At 42.0% G+C, this 16,809-nt stretch overlaps 1 protein-coding gene across 4 annotated transcripts in view; it reads right to left on the bottom strand.

Moving 5' to 3' along the window:
- Positions 1 to 16,809, bottom strand: part of cdon (cell adhesion associated, oncogene regulated) — a 188,202-nt gene that overhangs the window by 31,503 nt on the left and 139,890 nt on the right. For all 4 annotated transcript variants that reach the window (XM_078531221.1, XM_078531211.1, XM_078531192.1 and 1 more), the window contains 3 exons: positions 8,913 to 9,220; positions 6,722 to 6,896; positions 3,566 to 3,700 (listed from right to left, as the gene is read on the bottom strand). In XM_078531221.1, coding sequence (XP_078387347.1) covers positions 3,566 to 3,700; positions 6,722 to 6,896; positions 8,913 to 9,220 — 618 coding nt within the window. The remainder of the gene's footprint in view (positions 1 to 3,565; positions 3,701 to 6,721; positions 6,897 to 8,912; positions 9,221 to 16,809) is intronic.

Raw genomic sequence — 16,809 nt, 5'->3', positions numbered from 1 at the left:
GTCATATTCATAAAAAAACATCCTTTATAAAATTAAATTAATTTAGTTATAAACAGCGATTGTGCTTTAGTCTTGGCATTCAGTTAACAGAGAGCTTTCATTATCTAATGTCTCTAATTGAAGTTATGTCATATTAACTGTTAGACTGCCAGTTAGTTCCAGGAAACACTCATCTCCCTGGGCTGACCAATTCTGTAAGTTTTTAAGCTCGTACTTAAACTGAAATATACAATAAATACTATTGCTGTGAAGTTACTCAAACATCAGAAATATTTATTATTGGAATATGAAACTTAAGCAAATACATAGCCTTAAATGCCCGTACACTTCGGTATTCAATCTTTTTTATATTAACTTGTAATTACAGCGCTCCATCTCCTTTAACCTTTAGTCTTATTCCAAATTTAAAATCTTTTACTGTCTCTCTTCCACCTCCTTGTTTCCACCACCCAGTTTGGATACGGGAACAACTTAGGGGGAAAAAAGCCCTCAATTGATTTTCTAACAACCAATTTCAAAAGACTGTTTCTTCCAACCAATGAAATGACAAAGACCACATGATTGATATGTCACAGACATGACGGGGTAAATTTTTGATGTGTTTTCCCTGTAGAGCAGGAATGTCTTCCCTTAAGACAAATAGCATGCCCAAAGGAATAAACTTGTCCACTGATAAGAGCTAAAAACAATTGGCAAAATAATCATCCATTAATAATTCTGGAATATTTCAAGAATGTTGAGATGCAAGATACTGAGATCCAGTATACCTCAGTTAGGTACAACATAAAAACTCTTTACAGTGCCCCAACATTGAACCCCAGACCCAATCTCAGAAGCAATCCTACTTCCATCTCTGTAGCCTCTTAGCAAGAATCCCAATTTTGTGCTATTCACATGCACTAGGAAGTGACTGCTTCAATTAATTTCATTTTATATTTTTACAGACAGTGGACAGAGGGCACCTTTAATCAACCATAAATCTTGCCTGAATTTGAACCCAAGTTCCAGAGGTAATAAAACAGCATGCTGACCAGCAAAAAAATGTCACATTTTTATGTTCTCATACAAAAAAGTACTGCCATTGTACTCAAAAGCAGTACAATCATACAAGTTACAGTTTAGGTTTTTATCAAAATAATACTTACTGAACTCAGAGCAACTTTAGAGAGCAAAGAAGACAGAAGAACAATGTTAGTAAAAGCATATTTTCAAAGAAGTATCGTTCTTAGCAGTGTTAGACCCAGTTAGTTGGCTAGTGTCCATTCACATTCCAGTTAAATACTTTAAGGACTCCAAACTGGACAGCTTGCCAACATAACAATAAATATTGGTGCAGTACCAAGATATACCAGTAGATATCAATAGCACTGTTAGCACAGTTACGTAATATTATACATTACATTGTATTTACAGAGGTTACTAAAGACACTCAAAGCAGAAGAACATAACTAGGCCAAAGTGACCCCTTGAATCTAACACTAGATTCTTGAAAATTTGGCATGGAAGTGATTCCTGGCGCTGGGATCTCAGATTTAACTGCAGTGTCCTGAACTCTAATACCACTTCCCCCAACAGAGTTTCAGAGCATTTCCTGTCCATGCATAGAAAAGGTCTGTTCTCCATCCTACAGGCAACAGAAACTTTTGCTGGGTTTGTGTTATGGATTTAAAAAAAAAATTAGAGAACATTGTTGTGAAAGACCACTCAGTGCTGCAATAGGCAGTAGGAGCCCAAGAGCTGCTTCAGTCTGGATTTCCACACAGCCCTTGACTGCACATTTGTAACCTTGCCCAGCTAACTTCTATCAGGTAGCAGTGTAGGCACCAATCCTGAACTGCAGGAAATGGCTGGCCTCCATTCAGTACCTCTACTCTGATGCTATATCAAAGACTACAAATGTATGAGAACACAAATGGTCTGAATATGGTGTCACGGCATATAGCCCCACCCTTCATTGTTACCTTCAACACCTGTGGTCATTTCAAAAATTGTCAACTGAAGTCAGAGATATAAAGATGTCAAATAACTAAATTTGAAATTTTAAAACACAAATACAAGGACAGTGTCTAATCCAATATATTACTCAGCCTATAGATTTAATATGTATAGTCTGTATGACTCAAAAGGAACTGTGTACTCAGTCTGCTTACCTACAACTACGAGCTTCAGAGTCCCTCTATCCCCACCCCATGATCACAATACCCAGTATTGTTTCTATCAAAACTCATTCCCACCATCCCCAATGCATCCCATGCACATATTCTTCACCTCATGTTATGTACCTGCTCATTATTTTAGATTGATAAGGTTCCGTAAGTTTGTAAAATAAGCTTCTCAGAAATCATTAATTTTATATCATCCTCATTCCATGGACTTGCCCCTCGTTATCACTGTAATCCCCTCCAACCCCACAACCTCCAAAGATATCTGTGCTCTGCTCATTCTGGCCTCATCAGCACCCCTGATTTTAATTTAAATCTTTGGTGGCCACACCTTCAGCTGCCAAGGCCCAAAGCTCTGGAATGTCCACCCTAAACCTCTCTCAGCCTCTTCTTTCTACTTTAAGATGCTCAGGCATGATGGGCTGAATGGCCTTTTTCTGCAGCGCAACTTTTCAAAAGTTCTAAAAGTTTTTGATCATCTGCCCAAGTATCTACTTATGTAGTTTAATGTCAAATTTTGCTTTATGCCTCTCCTGCTAAGTGACTTGGAAAGTTTTATCACACTAAAGAGACTATTAACTAAAAATTGTTGTGGTTATATCAGAACCTGTGGCTTGGATTGGGTAGTCTGTAATGGAGAGGTTCAAGGAAGGGTTAGAAGGCTGGTAATTTATTAAATTGGGACAATTAGATTAAGGTTAAGATTAGGTAATTTATAAAGAAAGGTCATGGGGTTACTGGTTGGATTAGGAATGGCTTTTTTCTTTATTTGTTCATGGGATGGGGACATCACCGGCTCGGAAAGCATTTATTGCCCATCATTAGTTGCCCTTGTTCAGAGGGCATTTAAGAGTCAACCACTGAAGTCCCATGTAGGCCAGACCTGGTAAGGACAACAGATTTCCTTCCCTACAGGACATGAGTGAACCAGATGGATTTTTACTAAAATCAGCAATGATTTTGTGGTCATCATCAGACTTCTTAATTCCAGATTTCACTATCTGCCATGGTGTGATTTGAACCCGGCATTAGCCTGGATCTCTGGAATACTAGTCCAGTGACAATACCACTATGCCACCACCTCTCCCGATTGGTAGGGGGAGGGTAGGGTTGGATTCATGTTTACACTGGATTAGAGTTTATATCGGGGTCATGAAAACTAGGGTTTAGGTTAGATTGGTAGTAATTGTGATGGGGACGGTTATGGTTTCTTAGAGTTTGGGTGGATTAAGCTTGCAATCAGAGTTTGCTCAGGTTATGGTTAGATAAGGTTTTATAAAAGGGGGAATGGAGGGTGTCAAGATTAGATCAGAGTTAGGTTAAAGGTAAGGATAAATAGCTCATAAAGGAGGGGGTTTAGAGTTGAGTTAAGGTCAGGGTTAGGAGCTATAGAAGAATCTTACCTCCGCTGTGTCGTGCTGGATCATAGATTACCACGCCAAAATTAGTGCCACTCTTATCCTCGACTGCTGTTTGTTTGGGAACTCCAGCTGGTTGTGATGATGGCCGAGAGCTTTTATTCGGGGTGGAGGATCGCCCTGATGCGGGGAGGGGAATAAAATCAGTATCATGTCAGGACAAAGCTTTTTTTTTTACAGCAAAATATTCATAGCACTGCTCAGTCTTTACATTAAGCTTGTCCTGCCTCAATGAACACAAGAACATAAGAAATAAGAGCAAGAGAATGCCATACAGCCTATTGACCATGTTCCACCATTCAAATATTAACATAGCTGATCTTGGGCTTCAAACTCCACTTTCCTGCCTAATCCCATATCCCTCAATGCCCCAAGAGGCCAAAAATTTGTCTCTCAGCCTTAAATATATTCAGCGATGGCGCATCCACAACTCTCTGGGGTGGAGAATTCCAAAGATTCACAGCCCTTTGAGTGAAGATGTTTCTCATCTCAGTGCTAAATGATCGGGCCATTATCCTGAAACTATGCCCTCTTGTTCTTGAATAGTAGTGTTATAGTCTCTTAAATAAAGCAAATGGTCAATAAAACTAATGGTTGAGGATGACAGCCCCTGGTGGGGCATAGCAGTGTCATATTTGCTAACTCCCAATCTGCTGGGACCTTTGCAGAATCTAGGGAATTTAGAAAAATCATAAGCAGTGTCATCCACTATCTCTGCGGTTATCTCTTTTAGAACCCAAGGCAATCAGGTCCTAGGGATTTGTTGGATTTCTGCTGATGTTAATTACCTTAACTTCCTCACTTTTGTTAACCCCTAGGTTACCCTCTATTTCTGGTGACTTGTGTCTTCTACTGTGAAGACACACAAAATATCTGTTCAATGTCATTGCCATTTCCTCATTCCCCATGGTAATTTCCCTTGTGCCTGCTTCTCAGAGAATAATGCTTGCTTTAGTTACTCGTTCCTGTTTATATACTTGTAAAAGCTCTTACAATCTATTTTTATTTTCCTGGCTAGTTTACTCTCATGTTCTATTTTTTCCCTTTTTATCAATTTTTTGGTGACCCACTACTGATTTCTAAAACATTCCCAATCCTCAGACTTACTGCTACTCTTTGCAACACTATATGCATCTTCTTTTAAGCTAGTACTATCCTTAACCTCATCAGTAAGCCATAGATGGATCTTTCTCACTGAGTTTTTGTTTTTCCACGCAATACATTTTTGTTGAACATTTTGAATCATTTCTTTATTTCAATACACCACCTGCCAACAGAGAAAAACTGACATTTGTTTAGTGAAAAAGATAACCCATCAGTATGAAAGAATTCAGCAGCGGTGCAGCAAGGAGTATAGAGTTAATATCATAGCATCAAAAGTCTAGATTTCATATCAATATTTCTTTTTCATCACCAGTAACACATCTTGCGAGCAATAGTGTATTGTCAATTGGAAAATCAACGTCAAAATTGCAAAGCAACATTCTACAATTACACTCTATACCCAACAAATCTTCAGACTGTTCAGTTCATTACATGTTCTACAATAAGGGTGTTTAAAAAAAAACCATCATTGTGAGCTGTGGAAGTACATACCATGGGACCTAAGGGCCTAATATAAAATTTAAATCCAAGGTCCAATAAATATACATACTGTCAATACCATTATATCTTGGTGTCCTATGTTACACAGTGACCACACTTCATAAATACTCCATTAGCTATGAAGTGCTTTGAGATGTCCTGAGATCATGAAATGTTGCATATAAATGCAAGTTCTTTATTTGTCAATGAGGCCTTTTCAAACCTCCAGGCTGGGGAATTCCAACAGGACAAAGCAATAAATAAAAAATATAAGCACAAATAGGATTGCACTGCTTCACGTGATTGGGTATCCCATTTTACAGACTACCCAATGATCTCATGTATGGATGTTGCTATTATGGGTGTTGATGTGCTACATGAATTTTCAAGTTAACTGCTTATTTGCATCAATTTTCCCTGGAGCAGAGGAGATTGAAGGGGGACATGATTGAGGTGTATAAAATTATGAGGGGCATAGATAGGGTAGACAGGAAGCAACTTTTCCCCTTGGTGGAGGGATCAATAACCAGGGGGCATAGATTTAAGGTAAGGGGCAGGAGGTTTAGAGGGGATGTAAGGAAGACTTTTTTCACCCAGAGGATGGTGGGAATCTGGAACTCACTGCCTGAAAGGGTGGTAGAGGCAGAAATCCTCATAACATTTGGATGTGCACTTGTGATACCGTGGTATACAAGGCTATGGGCCCAGTGCTGGAAAATGGTATTAGAATAATTAGGTGCTTGTTTGACCGGCTCAGACTCAATGGGCTGAAGGGCCTTTTTCTGTGCTGTAGACCTCCATGACTAATTCCATCTTGCTGATAAAGCCAAACTAATTTACTACAGTAAATTACCTAACTTTGGGGTTGTAAAGTTTGGGTTGGGATTTTCGGGGCACTGAATAATGTGCTTGCACCAAACTTGTGTGGGGAACATTTAGCCTGAAATGGATGCCACTGCGTCTCCTTCCATCCATATTCATTTGTTCCTATTGGGCCAGGTCTGTCTGTCCCTGCATCTGTAGTTCCATGAACCTCTGTCTATTTGACTGTATCTCAGTTTGGGATTGTGGCAGCAGTTGGTTGCATCCTGATTCTATTTCTTAAAAAAATGCACTTCTACTGTTTTCCTCTTCTGGACTACCCCCGGTAACTTACCCAAGTGGTCCTCTTCAAGTCTGTGACTAGGCAGTGAGTGCTGGCAGGGAATTTGACTATTAACATCCAAAAGACACCCAATTCTATCCTCAGTTAGCACTTAAACATACTGTCCAGTGACTCTTATTGGAAAATGTAATCAGATAATAATCATTGATTCCCAATTCAGAAGTGTAAGCTAATGATAGCAGTCTGTTCATTGCCATTAATCTATCAGTTAACAGCACAAATCAAAAGATTGATCCTGGGACTTTCCTGGTCTGTGTGGATCAATATCACATGTGGTATTTACCCAATAAGCCAGCAGGGATACCCATCTCAGAAATCTGGAGTTACAAATGTAGCCCATGTAAAATACAACTTGCCAGTGTAAAATGTTGCATTTTCTTGTCATTTTGTACCTTTGCCAGTTCGGAACGTTAGCATGGCTGGCTGTCCTTCGCCAGAAGCACTTCGTGCAACCATCAATACTTCATACAGGCTAGAGGGTTCGAGCTCGGCAAGTTGCAGTTCATTCTCACTGCCAGGAACCCTGATCGTGTGCCAGTTTCCCAACATATTCCCACGGTTGTCAAGCTAAAAGGAAAGCGAAAAGCTAGTGTCAAAATTTCCCGCATCGTGTTCTGCAATCCTCAGCTCCGTTCTTTTTTGCCCTACTCCCGTGTTCTCAACGGGTGTCGTACTCATGTTTATCCTCCAAATAATATGGCTGATCTAGGCCCAAGTAGGCTGACATTCCAACACTACTCCTTGAACACCTGACAGAAAGCTTTGGACAAGAAACAATCAATGATGCAGTATACTCAAAATTCCGAGCAAGTAAAGCTATTGTGAGAGATGCAACTAAATAAGGGAACCCCTAGTTCATAGAGGGATTTGTTGGCTCAGTTTGGGACAGTTGAGATAGTCATCTCTACATCTGTGGTTTGCAGCTAACAACTACTGCAGGGGGCAGGGGGAGGAATGCTAAACCAATGTTATTTATTCTGTATGGATAACAATGAGCCCGTAACACTAATTAGAGTTGGGAGTAATAATTATAGGTCAAGTCTATAATTTCTTGCAAAACAAATCCATTTCAGCAGGTTCCCCAATACAACTTTATCCCACTTTTTGGGTCTCAAAAATATACTTTCTCTCTTAAATTTATATCTTTATACATATATTTGGAGTTTGTAATATTTAAGAGAAAGAAAGCAATAATTTGTGCTTGTTTCTTCTGCTCCCGGTGCAGGGAATTTATAAACACTTGCTGATCTGTAAACTCCCCTAACCAATAATAGCAATTAATCTCTAATCCGTTTGAGGTAAACCAGCTGGATTCTGCGATCATAACTGGATGAGGAGGTAAACTATCTCTGCATCTGAGCAACAGAATAGATTGCATATTACAAGTTATAATGTTCCTAGGGTTAGAAACAACACATCTTCTAATTTAGCCGAAATTTTTCAAAAATAGCTGCAAGGATTTGCACGAGAGTTGGAGAATGTAATAGCTTCACTAGAGAGGGTTGATACAGTGAAGTTGGGAGATCATGTTGTAGAGATGAATATAAGTAGTCTTGGTGATAGATAGGATGTAGGATTTGAAACTCCATTCACAGTTGAATGGGACGCAAAGGAGTGGAGGAAGCAGAAACTATGGGCGTAATTTTCTGGCCCCACCGTCACCGGTATCATCTGGTCTCGTCGAAAGTTAATGGACCTTTGGCTGGGCCACCAAATCTCCCATGGTGGATCCTGCCACGACAGGGCCTGAAAATCCCAGTCCACGTCTTTGGTCGTCTTAATATTCAGTTGGAGGAAGTTATGACTCATTCAGGACTTGGTGTTGGACTATCTGGTCAATGTGGGATCGAGGATGCGGTGGGCAGGTAAAGCTGGTAATGTTTACTAGTGTTGCCACTGACAGGCAGCATGCAGATGAGGGGAAGGGTTGATCTGTGAGGTGACAGTTATGTGTGGAAAATGAAGCTGCAGCTGAACATGTGCTGAATGCGTTTCAGTAGATATGCGAAGCGGAAGTAAGTATGGCACACCCACAGAGCATGATAACAGAGAAGTGATGGAGGGTGTACTGGATCAACTATTGGGGACTGAGAAACATCACAAGCTATGTCGTGGTCATAGTCACAGAGCATGTCATTTGTGATTCATCAGGTAAAGTGTAATAAGATGCAGAGTAAGGCTTCTTCCAGTGTTACCCAATAATGCTCTTCAGTCAGCAGACTCCAGTGCGCAGACAGGATTTTTTCATTTACCACATTCATCTTTCTTAGGCCTGCCCGAGTGACATTGCTTATGAGTGCAAATGTGCTTTATGCTTTAGCCGTGTACCCACTATGAACTGGATTGACACCGATTACCTTACTTCACATTAGCACTTTTAAGGCCATTGGACAAAAGGGATCAGAGGTGAATGAGAATGTTTCGCTGAGTGCTGTCAGGCTCCGCAGCACTCTAACTGAAAAGGCTGCGTAAACTGATTCCTTGAATAATTTTATAAGGGAGTTGGACAGATGATTGAAGATGAGGTACTTAAAAGTGCCTATCTAGGTTTATCCAGGTGTGGATGCACCAGCAATATCATACCTTGCGATACTTGACGAAGTAGGCATTGATGGGTGAGCCACCATCTTTTCCTGCTCTCCAAGTTAAATCATAGCTGTCTGGGTTAGTTGTATATGGAGCACTGAGAATGATGGGAGCATCAGGTGGAGTCTTTTGTGTTGGCACGGGGCTGATGGATTCTTTCGTTGGCTGGTGCTCCGGCAGCATGGTGTCATAGGCATAATCATGGCCAATACTTTCATCACCTTCGTCGCCCTGAACAATATCTGAACCTCTTGCTGGTGGTGCAGGCTCTTGTTCATCAACTCTGGTCTTTGTTTCAAAGGGAACTGGTGGAAACAGGACAAAAATATCTTGTAATTATTCTCAAAAGTATAGCCACTGTTGCCAATTACAAGATACCACAAGCATGCAGAATGCTGGCTGCTTAACATTCTTTCTCTCCCCTCCCCCCACATTAAAATGCCATTAGTTCAAACTAGTAAGATTGTTATTCAGAGCCAGAGGAAACATGTTCCATGGTCCCCAGATGTTCAACTCACTGCCTCTTGCAAGAAAACCAAAAAAAAACTATCAGCGTTTCTCATTTAATTGAAGCCAGACTATGTTTGCTCTCGTTTATTTATTTAGGATACCACAGGCAGCAGCAGGATAGGGGAGGATGGGCTGCACTTGTTGAAACTGGCACGTCTCTCAATAACAAAGAAACTATCAATTCTGAGAGACTGCCAGCACCTCTCAGCTGATCTCAGTGTTTATACTTGAGCATCCAGTTGCAATCATGCTTAACCCTGGAGGTGCTGGCTTTGTGTTACACTTGGACCATTCTTACTATGCTAAACACACTATATAAATGAAGGTTGTTCTTGTACTATGTTACAGCCTTGAGACAAAGCTGTCATACAGTGAGATACTGCTAATGCCCCCACAGATATCAGGACCCTCTGTCTAAAGAACTTCCAAAGGCAAAGCAATATCGGTCTCCAGTAGTGCCATTTTGTTTCAAATTCATATAAGCTTTCAATGTTGATTTTCAAACTGCCAACCTTTGCAATAATTCTCTGGCATGACATTGCAATTATGACTCGAGAGACTGTACATGGCCATCTTGGAGGCATGCAGTTATTTTGGCGTTGCCATGAATGCGGTACTGCAGTGTAAACGTGGTAACAGTTGATGCAAGCTGTGCTAAATCTGTGCACAGCTGGCATCAGTCCCAACTTGAAAGAATCTGCTCTTTATGTGGCACTTGCCAATTAATAATCCTCCATCAGAAGTTTCATTTCAAAAGGCAGGAGTGGAGAAGTTTGGAGTCTGCAGCTCCTGTTCGGTGAGCCCCAGTTTTGAAGTTGCCATGTTGGCAGTAGGGAGAATTCATTCTGCAGCAGGTGGCACACAAACTTATGCCACATCCTTTACTGATTCTTATTTCAGACCAGATACCGTTCTTTGCACCCTCCATTATCACAAATAACTACTAGGGCAAGCTTTGAGCTTCTATGATTGGTGAGATGGGACATGTCTACACAGGGCAATGGAATACATCCCAGCATTTTTCATTTAGTGTCAGCATTATGGTAAGGCGTGGATTAGATGTAGATAAAGCTCCCTCTATATTGCCCCATTTAACAATCAAGGGAACATAATGGGAACACCCGGCAGAGGACAAAGGTAAGACTTTGTCCAGGTGATATAACCTGTTAGCTATAAGCACTTGTTATTTAGTCACTCAAGAATATAGTCAAGATGATCATAAGTGGATAATTGTGCATTAACTGCAACAGCTGTTCAAGTTTGTTGAATGGCTAGTTACATTCTATTTCTGGATTGTCGAATTCCCTACCCACATATAGGTAAGTCCTTTGTAACCATGTCAGAGGATAGAACTAAGCGTGCAAGAAACTTGAGAAAATGCAAGTAAAAGAGAAAATACTTTTCTTGCAAAAAAAATTTCCATTGCTGTTCCAAGAACATAAGTAGCTACTACCTTCACACACATACTGCAACCACATGCATACGTTCATGTGCACACATTTGCAGTCAGATGCAAACATATATTTACATGCATGCTCCCCTCAGGTCATGCTGCTTTGTTCTGGGAATCTATTTGAAATTTGTAGACTTAATGCCAAGAACTTTCTTTTGGACACAAGGGGCATTCATTCAAACATCAACATCCATTATTTTCAAATAACATGTTATTTTGCAAAATTAGAAAGAATGAGTCGATTTGCAGGACAGGGAAAACCATGCTTAGAGGAACACAATATTATTCCCCCAAGAAACGCAGCATGTTCCCACCTAAGCATCTTATCATGGTGCTTAATCTCTGGATCCCACAACCACACAGCGCAGATTTAAAGACTTGTGCCTCCTCAGACATGGAACAAAACCAATCAGACGTAACTGAAAAGACCAAATACAATCTCATCTCATGTTTTGAGCCAGCTGTGAGTGGACAATGAGCAGATCGAAGAAAGATGGTGAGCTGGAGGGGTGGGGGCATGGGGGTGGAGGGTGGGTTTGGTTGGGGAAAAATGATAGAGGGGGGGAATCACTTGACACTTATCCACCCTTCTTTGTATTTGCAGGATGGATCAACAAAAACATATTTATATAACACCTTTAGCATAATGAATGAAACATCACAAAGCACTTCACAGGAGCAAAGTATGACACTGAGCCACATCAGATGTTAAGTCAGATGATCAAAAGCTTGCAAGAGGTAGGTTTTAAAGAGCATCTTAAAGGAGGAAAGCGAGGTAGAGGCACACAGAGGTGTAGAGAGGGCATTCCAGAGCCTGACACCTAGGCAAATGAAGGCATGGCCACCAATGATGGGGCAATTATAACTGGGGATGCAGAAGAGGCCAGAATTAGAGGAGCGTAGATATCTTGGAGGGTTGTGGGACTGGAGGACATGGAGGAATTTGAAACAAGGATGAGAATTTTAAAATCAAGACTTTAACCAGGAGCCAATGTAGGCGAGTGAGCACAGGAGTGATAGGTGAACAGGACTTGTTGTGAGTTATGACACTGTCAACAGAGTTTTAGATGACCTCAAGTTTACAGAGGGTAGAATGTAGGAGACCAGCAGTATTGCAGCCAGGTTGGAATAGTCGAGTCTAGAGGCAACAAAGGCATGAATGAGAGTTTCAGTCAAAGATGAGCTGAGACGGGGTGAAGTTATGGAGGTGGAAATAGGTGGTCTTAGGTAATGATGATCAATTGATCATCTAGTTGACGTAGTGACTGCATTGGGAATGTTAAATACTCTGAAGGAAAAAGCTCACCTAAAATATCACCGTGTGCTGTTAAAACAGTATTTTGGAATTAAATACCGTAGGAGTGAAGTGACCATTGTTATCTAGCTCTTCTGCACTACGAACAACCACAATCTGATATTTTTGGTGGAGAAAACATTAGCAAGGACGCCTGGAGAGCTCGCTGCTCTTCTTTGAATAGTACCATGAGATCTTTGAACAGACAGACATGGTCTTGGTTTAATGTCTCATCCTAAAGACAGCAGCTGATACAATATGGCACTCCTTCAGTAATGAACTGGAATGCTGATCTGACTAGATTATGAGCTCAAGTGTTGGGACTTGGTATGATACATCCAGAAGAAAGTCTAAGGTACCAACTGAGCCAAGCTAATGCACAGGTGTACGAGCTCAAACTGACATGGTCTAACATTTTACACATACACACAACTGATGACAACAGGTGTTCATCACAGACAAGACAAAGGTACTGAGTAGTTTGTGGCACATCCGCTGCTGGGGCGGAATTCCATAATGCCACCTCTCATTTATGGAATAAAGTTATTTTTAAAACTATCGACTACAGTTATGAGATGACAATATAGGGCAAATAAACCACTTTTTACATATTTGCTTTGGGAGGGCTTGATGTGAATGTGGAATACGCCAGACCATTGGCATCCATGGAATCATGATGTTGTTTCAGTGAAAGAGGAATGTAATTGGAATAAATGCAGTATTTTTCAATGTTATTTTGCATAGGTCAACATGAACAGCAAGCCAGGTCTCTCTCAATTTTCCACCAGGTCACAAATAACAGCAAGGTTTGTCAGTAAATAGTCTCTCCATCCTTTTATGCTAAGTCAAGGCTATAGCAGTGAGCTCACCAATGCCATGGGGAACTGGGTGGTGCACTGCCAATGCCACATGGTTATATGACTGAATCATTACATGTTCAACTCCAGGGCTGGGTTCCAATCCAGTCAAGGGAAGAGATCAAGGTCCCTCCTATCAATAACTGCAGTAAGTTGGAAAAGGAAATGGGGAAGGCAGAGTGTTAAAATATAAGGATTCTAGAAGCCTCAAGGGCACTGGTGGTTACTGGTTTAGAGCCCTAAACATTTCAGCAGTCATTCCCAACTTCATTAAGAAGTAGAGGGAGGCGGTGGGGTAGTGATAATGTCACTAGTAATCCAGGTTAATACTCTGGGGACATGGGTTCAGTCGGTAGAATTTAAAATCAATTAATAAATCTGGAATTAAAAGATAATCTCAATAATGATGAGCATGGAACCATTGTCAATCATTAAAATCCATCTGTTTCACTAATATCCTTTGGGGAAGGAAATCTGCTGTTCTTACCTGGTCTGGCCTACATGTGACTCTTAAATGCTCTCTAAAATAGCATAGCAAGCTACTCAGTTGTATCAACTGACCAAAAAGTTTAAAAGGAATGAAACCAGGCTGACCACCCAACATTGCCCTCGGCACCAGAAACGACAACAGCATACCTATCGACTCTGCAAAGCCCTCCTTACTAACATCTGGGGGCTTTGGGAGAACTGTCCCATAGACTAGTCAAGAAACAGACTGACAGTCATACTCACCGAATCATGCCTTACAGACAATGTCCCATACACCACCATCACCGAGTGCGTCCTGTCCCAATGGCAGGACAGATCTACCAGAAGGAGCTCTACAGTGATATACAGTTGGGAGGGAGTTCCCTCCCAGCTGATGAATCAGTACCCCTCCATGTTGAATACCATTTGAAAGAAGCACTGAGGGTGCTTCTGTAGGCAAAGGCACAGAGTGTAATCTGGGTGGGAGACTTCAATGCCCATCTCCAAGAGTGGCTCAAAAGCCACTGACCGAGCTGGCAGAGTCCTAGAGTGTGTCTAAGGCAGGTGGCGAGGGAACCAACAAGAGGTAAAAACCTACTTGACCTTGTCCTCACAAATCTACCCGTCACAGGTGCATCTGTCCACAACTCTATTGGTAAGAGTGACCGCCACACAGTCCTAGAGAGATGAAGTCCCATTTTCACATCGAGGATAGCCTCCATTGTGTTAGCACCACCACTGTACTAAATGGGATAAATTTGAACAGACCTAGCAACTCAAAACTGGGCTTTCATGAGGCATTGTGGGCCATCAGCAGCAGAATTGTATTCAACCACAATCTGTAACCCCATGGTCCAGCATACCCTGACTCTATTACAATCAAGCCAGAGGATGAACCCTGGTTCAATGAACAGTGCAGGAGGGCATGTCAGGAGCAGAACCAGGTATACCTAAAAATGAGGCATCAACCCAGTTAAACTACAACACAGGACTATATATATGCCAAACAGCAGAAGCAGAGCTAGGTAATCCCATAACCAACAGGTCAGCACTAAACTCTGCGATCCTGCCACATCCACTTGCGAATGATGGTGGACATTCAAATAACTAACTGGAAGAGGTGACTCCACAAATGTCCCCCGTCCTCAATGATGGGGGACCCCAGCACATCAGGATAAAATATAAAGCTGAAGCATTTGCAACCATCTTCAGCCAGAAGTGCTGAGTTGATGATCCATCTCAGCTTCCTCCGGAGGTGCCCAGTATCACAGATGTCAGTCTTCCGCGAATTTGATTCACTCTACGTGATATCAAGAAACAGCACCAGACACTGCAAAAGCTATGAGCCCTGACAACATTCCAGAAATAGTTTTGAAGACTTGTGCCCCAGAACTAGCTGCGCCCCTGGCCAAGCTGTTCAAGTACAGATACAACACTGGCATCTACCCAGCAACATAGAAAACTGCCCAGGTATGTCCTGTCCGCAAAAAGCAGGATAAATGCAACCCACCAATTACCACTGCATCAGTCTACTCTCGATCATAAGCAAAGAGATGGAAGGAGTTGTCAACAGTGTTATCAAGCAGCAGTTACTGAGCAATAACCTGCTCAATGACACTCAGTTTGGTTTCTGCCATAGCCACTCAACTCCTGACCAGCCTTGGTTCAAACATGGACAAAAGAGCTGAACTCAGGAGGTGCGATAAAAAGTAACTGCCCTTGACATCAAGGCAGCATTTGACTGAATGCGGCATCAAGAAACCCTAGCAAAACTGAAGTCAATAGGAATTGGGAGAAAGCTCCCCACAGGTTGGATTCATACCTAGCACAAAGGAAGATAGTCTTGGTTGTTGGAGGTCAATCATCTCAGTTCCAAGACATCACTCAGGGTAGCGTCCTAGGCTGAATCATCTTCAGCTGCTTCATCAATGACCTTCTCTCCATCATAATGTCAGAAGTGGGGATGTTCACTGATGATTGTACAATGTACAGCATCATTTGCGTTCATAAGCAGCAGAGCCTAGACAACATTCAGGCTTGGGTAGATAAGTGCCATGTAAATGCCAGCAATGACCATCTCCAACAAGAGAGAATCTAATCATGTCCCCTTGACATTCAATGGCATTACTAACGCTGAATCTCCCACTAACAACATTGTGGGGGTTACCATTGACCAGGTGAACTGGACCATACATATAAATACTGTGGTCACAGGAGCAAGTCAGAAGTTGGGAATTCTAGGGTGAGTAACTCACCCCCAGATTCTCCAAATCCTGTTCACCATCTACAAGGCAGAATTCAGGATTGTGATGCAATACTCTCCACTTGCCTGGATGAGTACAGCTCCAACAACACAAGTAGGACAAAGCAGCCCGCTTGATTGGCACCCCATCTACCACCATAAACATTCACTCCCTCCACCACTGACTCCGTGGCAGCAGCGTGCACCATCTACAGGAGGCACTGCAGCAACTCACCAAGGCTCCTTTGACAGCACCTTCCAAACCCACCTCTACCATCTAGAAGGATAAGGGCAGTAGATGCATGGGAACACCGCTGTTCATTGTTCCTGGCTCAAAATCCAGGTACCTCACCATCACCTTCTTAAGAGCAATTAGGGATGGGCAATAAATGCTGACCTTGCCAGCAACACCCACATCCTGTGAAATAATGAAAAACAGAGCCAACTGCGGGTTATATCTCTGAGACTGGAAATAACAGGCTGAGGCAGGAAGGTTATTAACATTCAGGAGGAGGTGTAATGTCAGTGCAAAGTAGGACAAGGGCAGCATTCCAAAATTCCAATTTGAAGCGGGAGTTTCAATGGTAATAGTCCAGCACAATTAGGCCTAAAATTGTCACCATGGAAATCAAAATTGCCAAAGCAAAATAATGCAACCTACACAGAAAATTCAGTTCAGTGACAGTTCTTAACATTCAACAATTCACCTATATCTCCAATGACCAAAAGCATTCTTCCCAGTCTACGACTGATCTCTTCCTCAATCAGAATTCTTGGGCAGAATTTTCTGCCTGTCGGGCAGGCAGGCCCGACCCAATCTCCAGTGGGCGGGGAGCCAATCCCTGCCGGAGAAGTGGGCCCCGCCGCCATTTTAAGTGGGTGAGCCAATTAAGGCTCGCCCAGCATGACATCCACCGGGAAGTGCTATGGGCTTCCTGTGCGGGCGGGGGGTGATTCCCCAAATGCGAGACTGCGCTCTTTCGTGCGCATGCGCACGAAAGAGCGCATATCTCCCTGAGGCTAAGTGCTGCCTCAGGGAGATCGCTGACAGCTATATAAACTTTAAAAAT

This window comes from Cetorhinus maximus, chromosome 2 (genome assembly GCF_964194155.1).
Source record: "Cetorhinus maximus chromosome 2, sCetMax3.hap1.1, whole genome shotgun sequence".
Lineage (NCBI taxonomy): Eukaryota > Metazoa > Chordata > Chondrichthyes > Lamniformes > Cetorhinidae > Cetorhinus > Cetorhinus maximus.
This window is presented reverse-complemented; position numbering and strand designations above follow the sequence as displayed.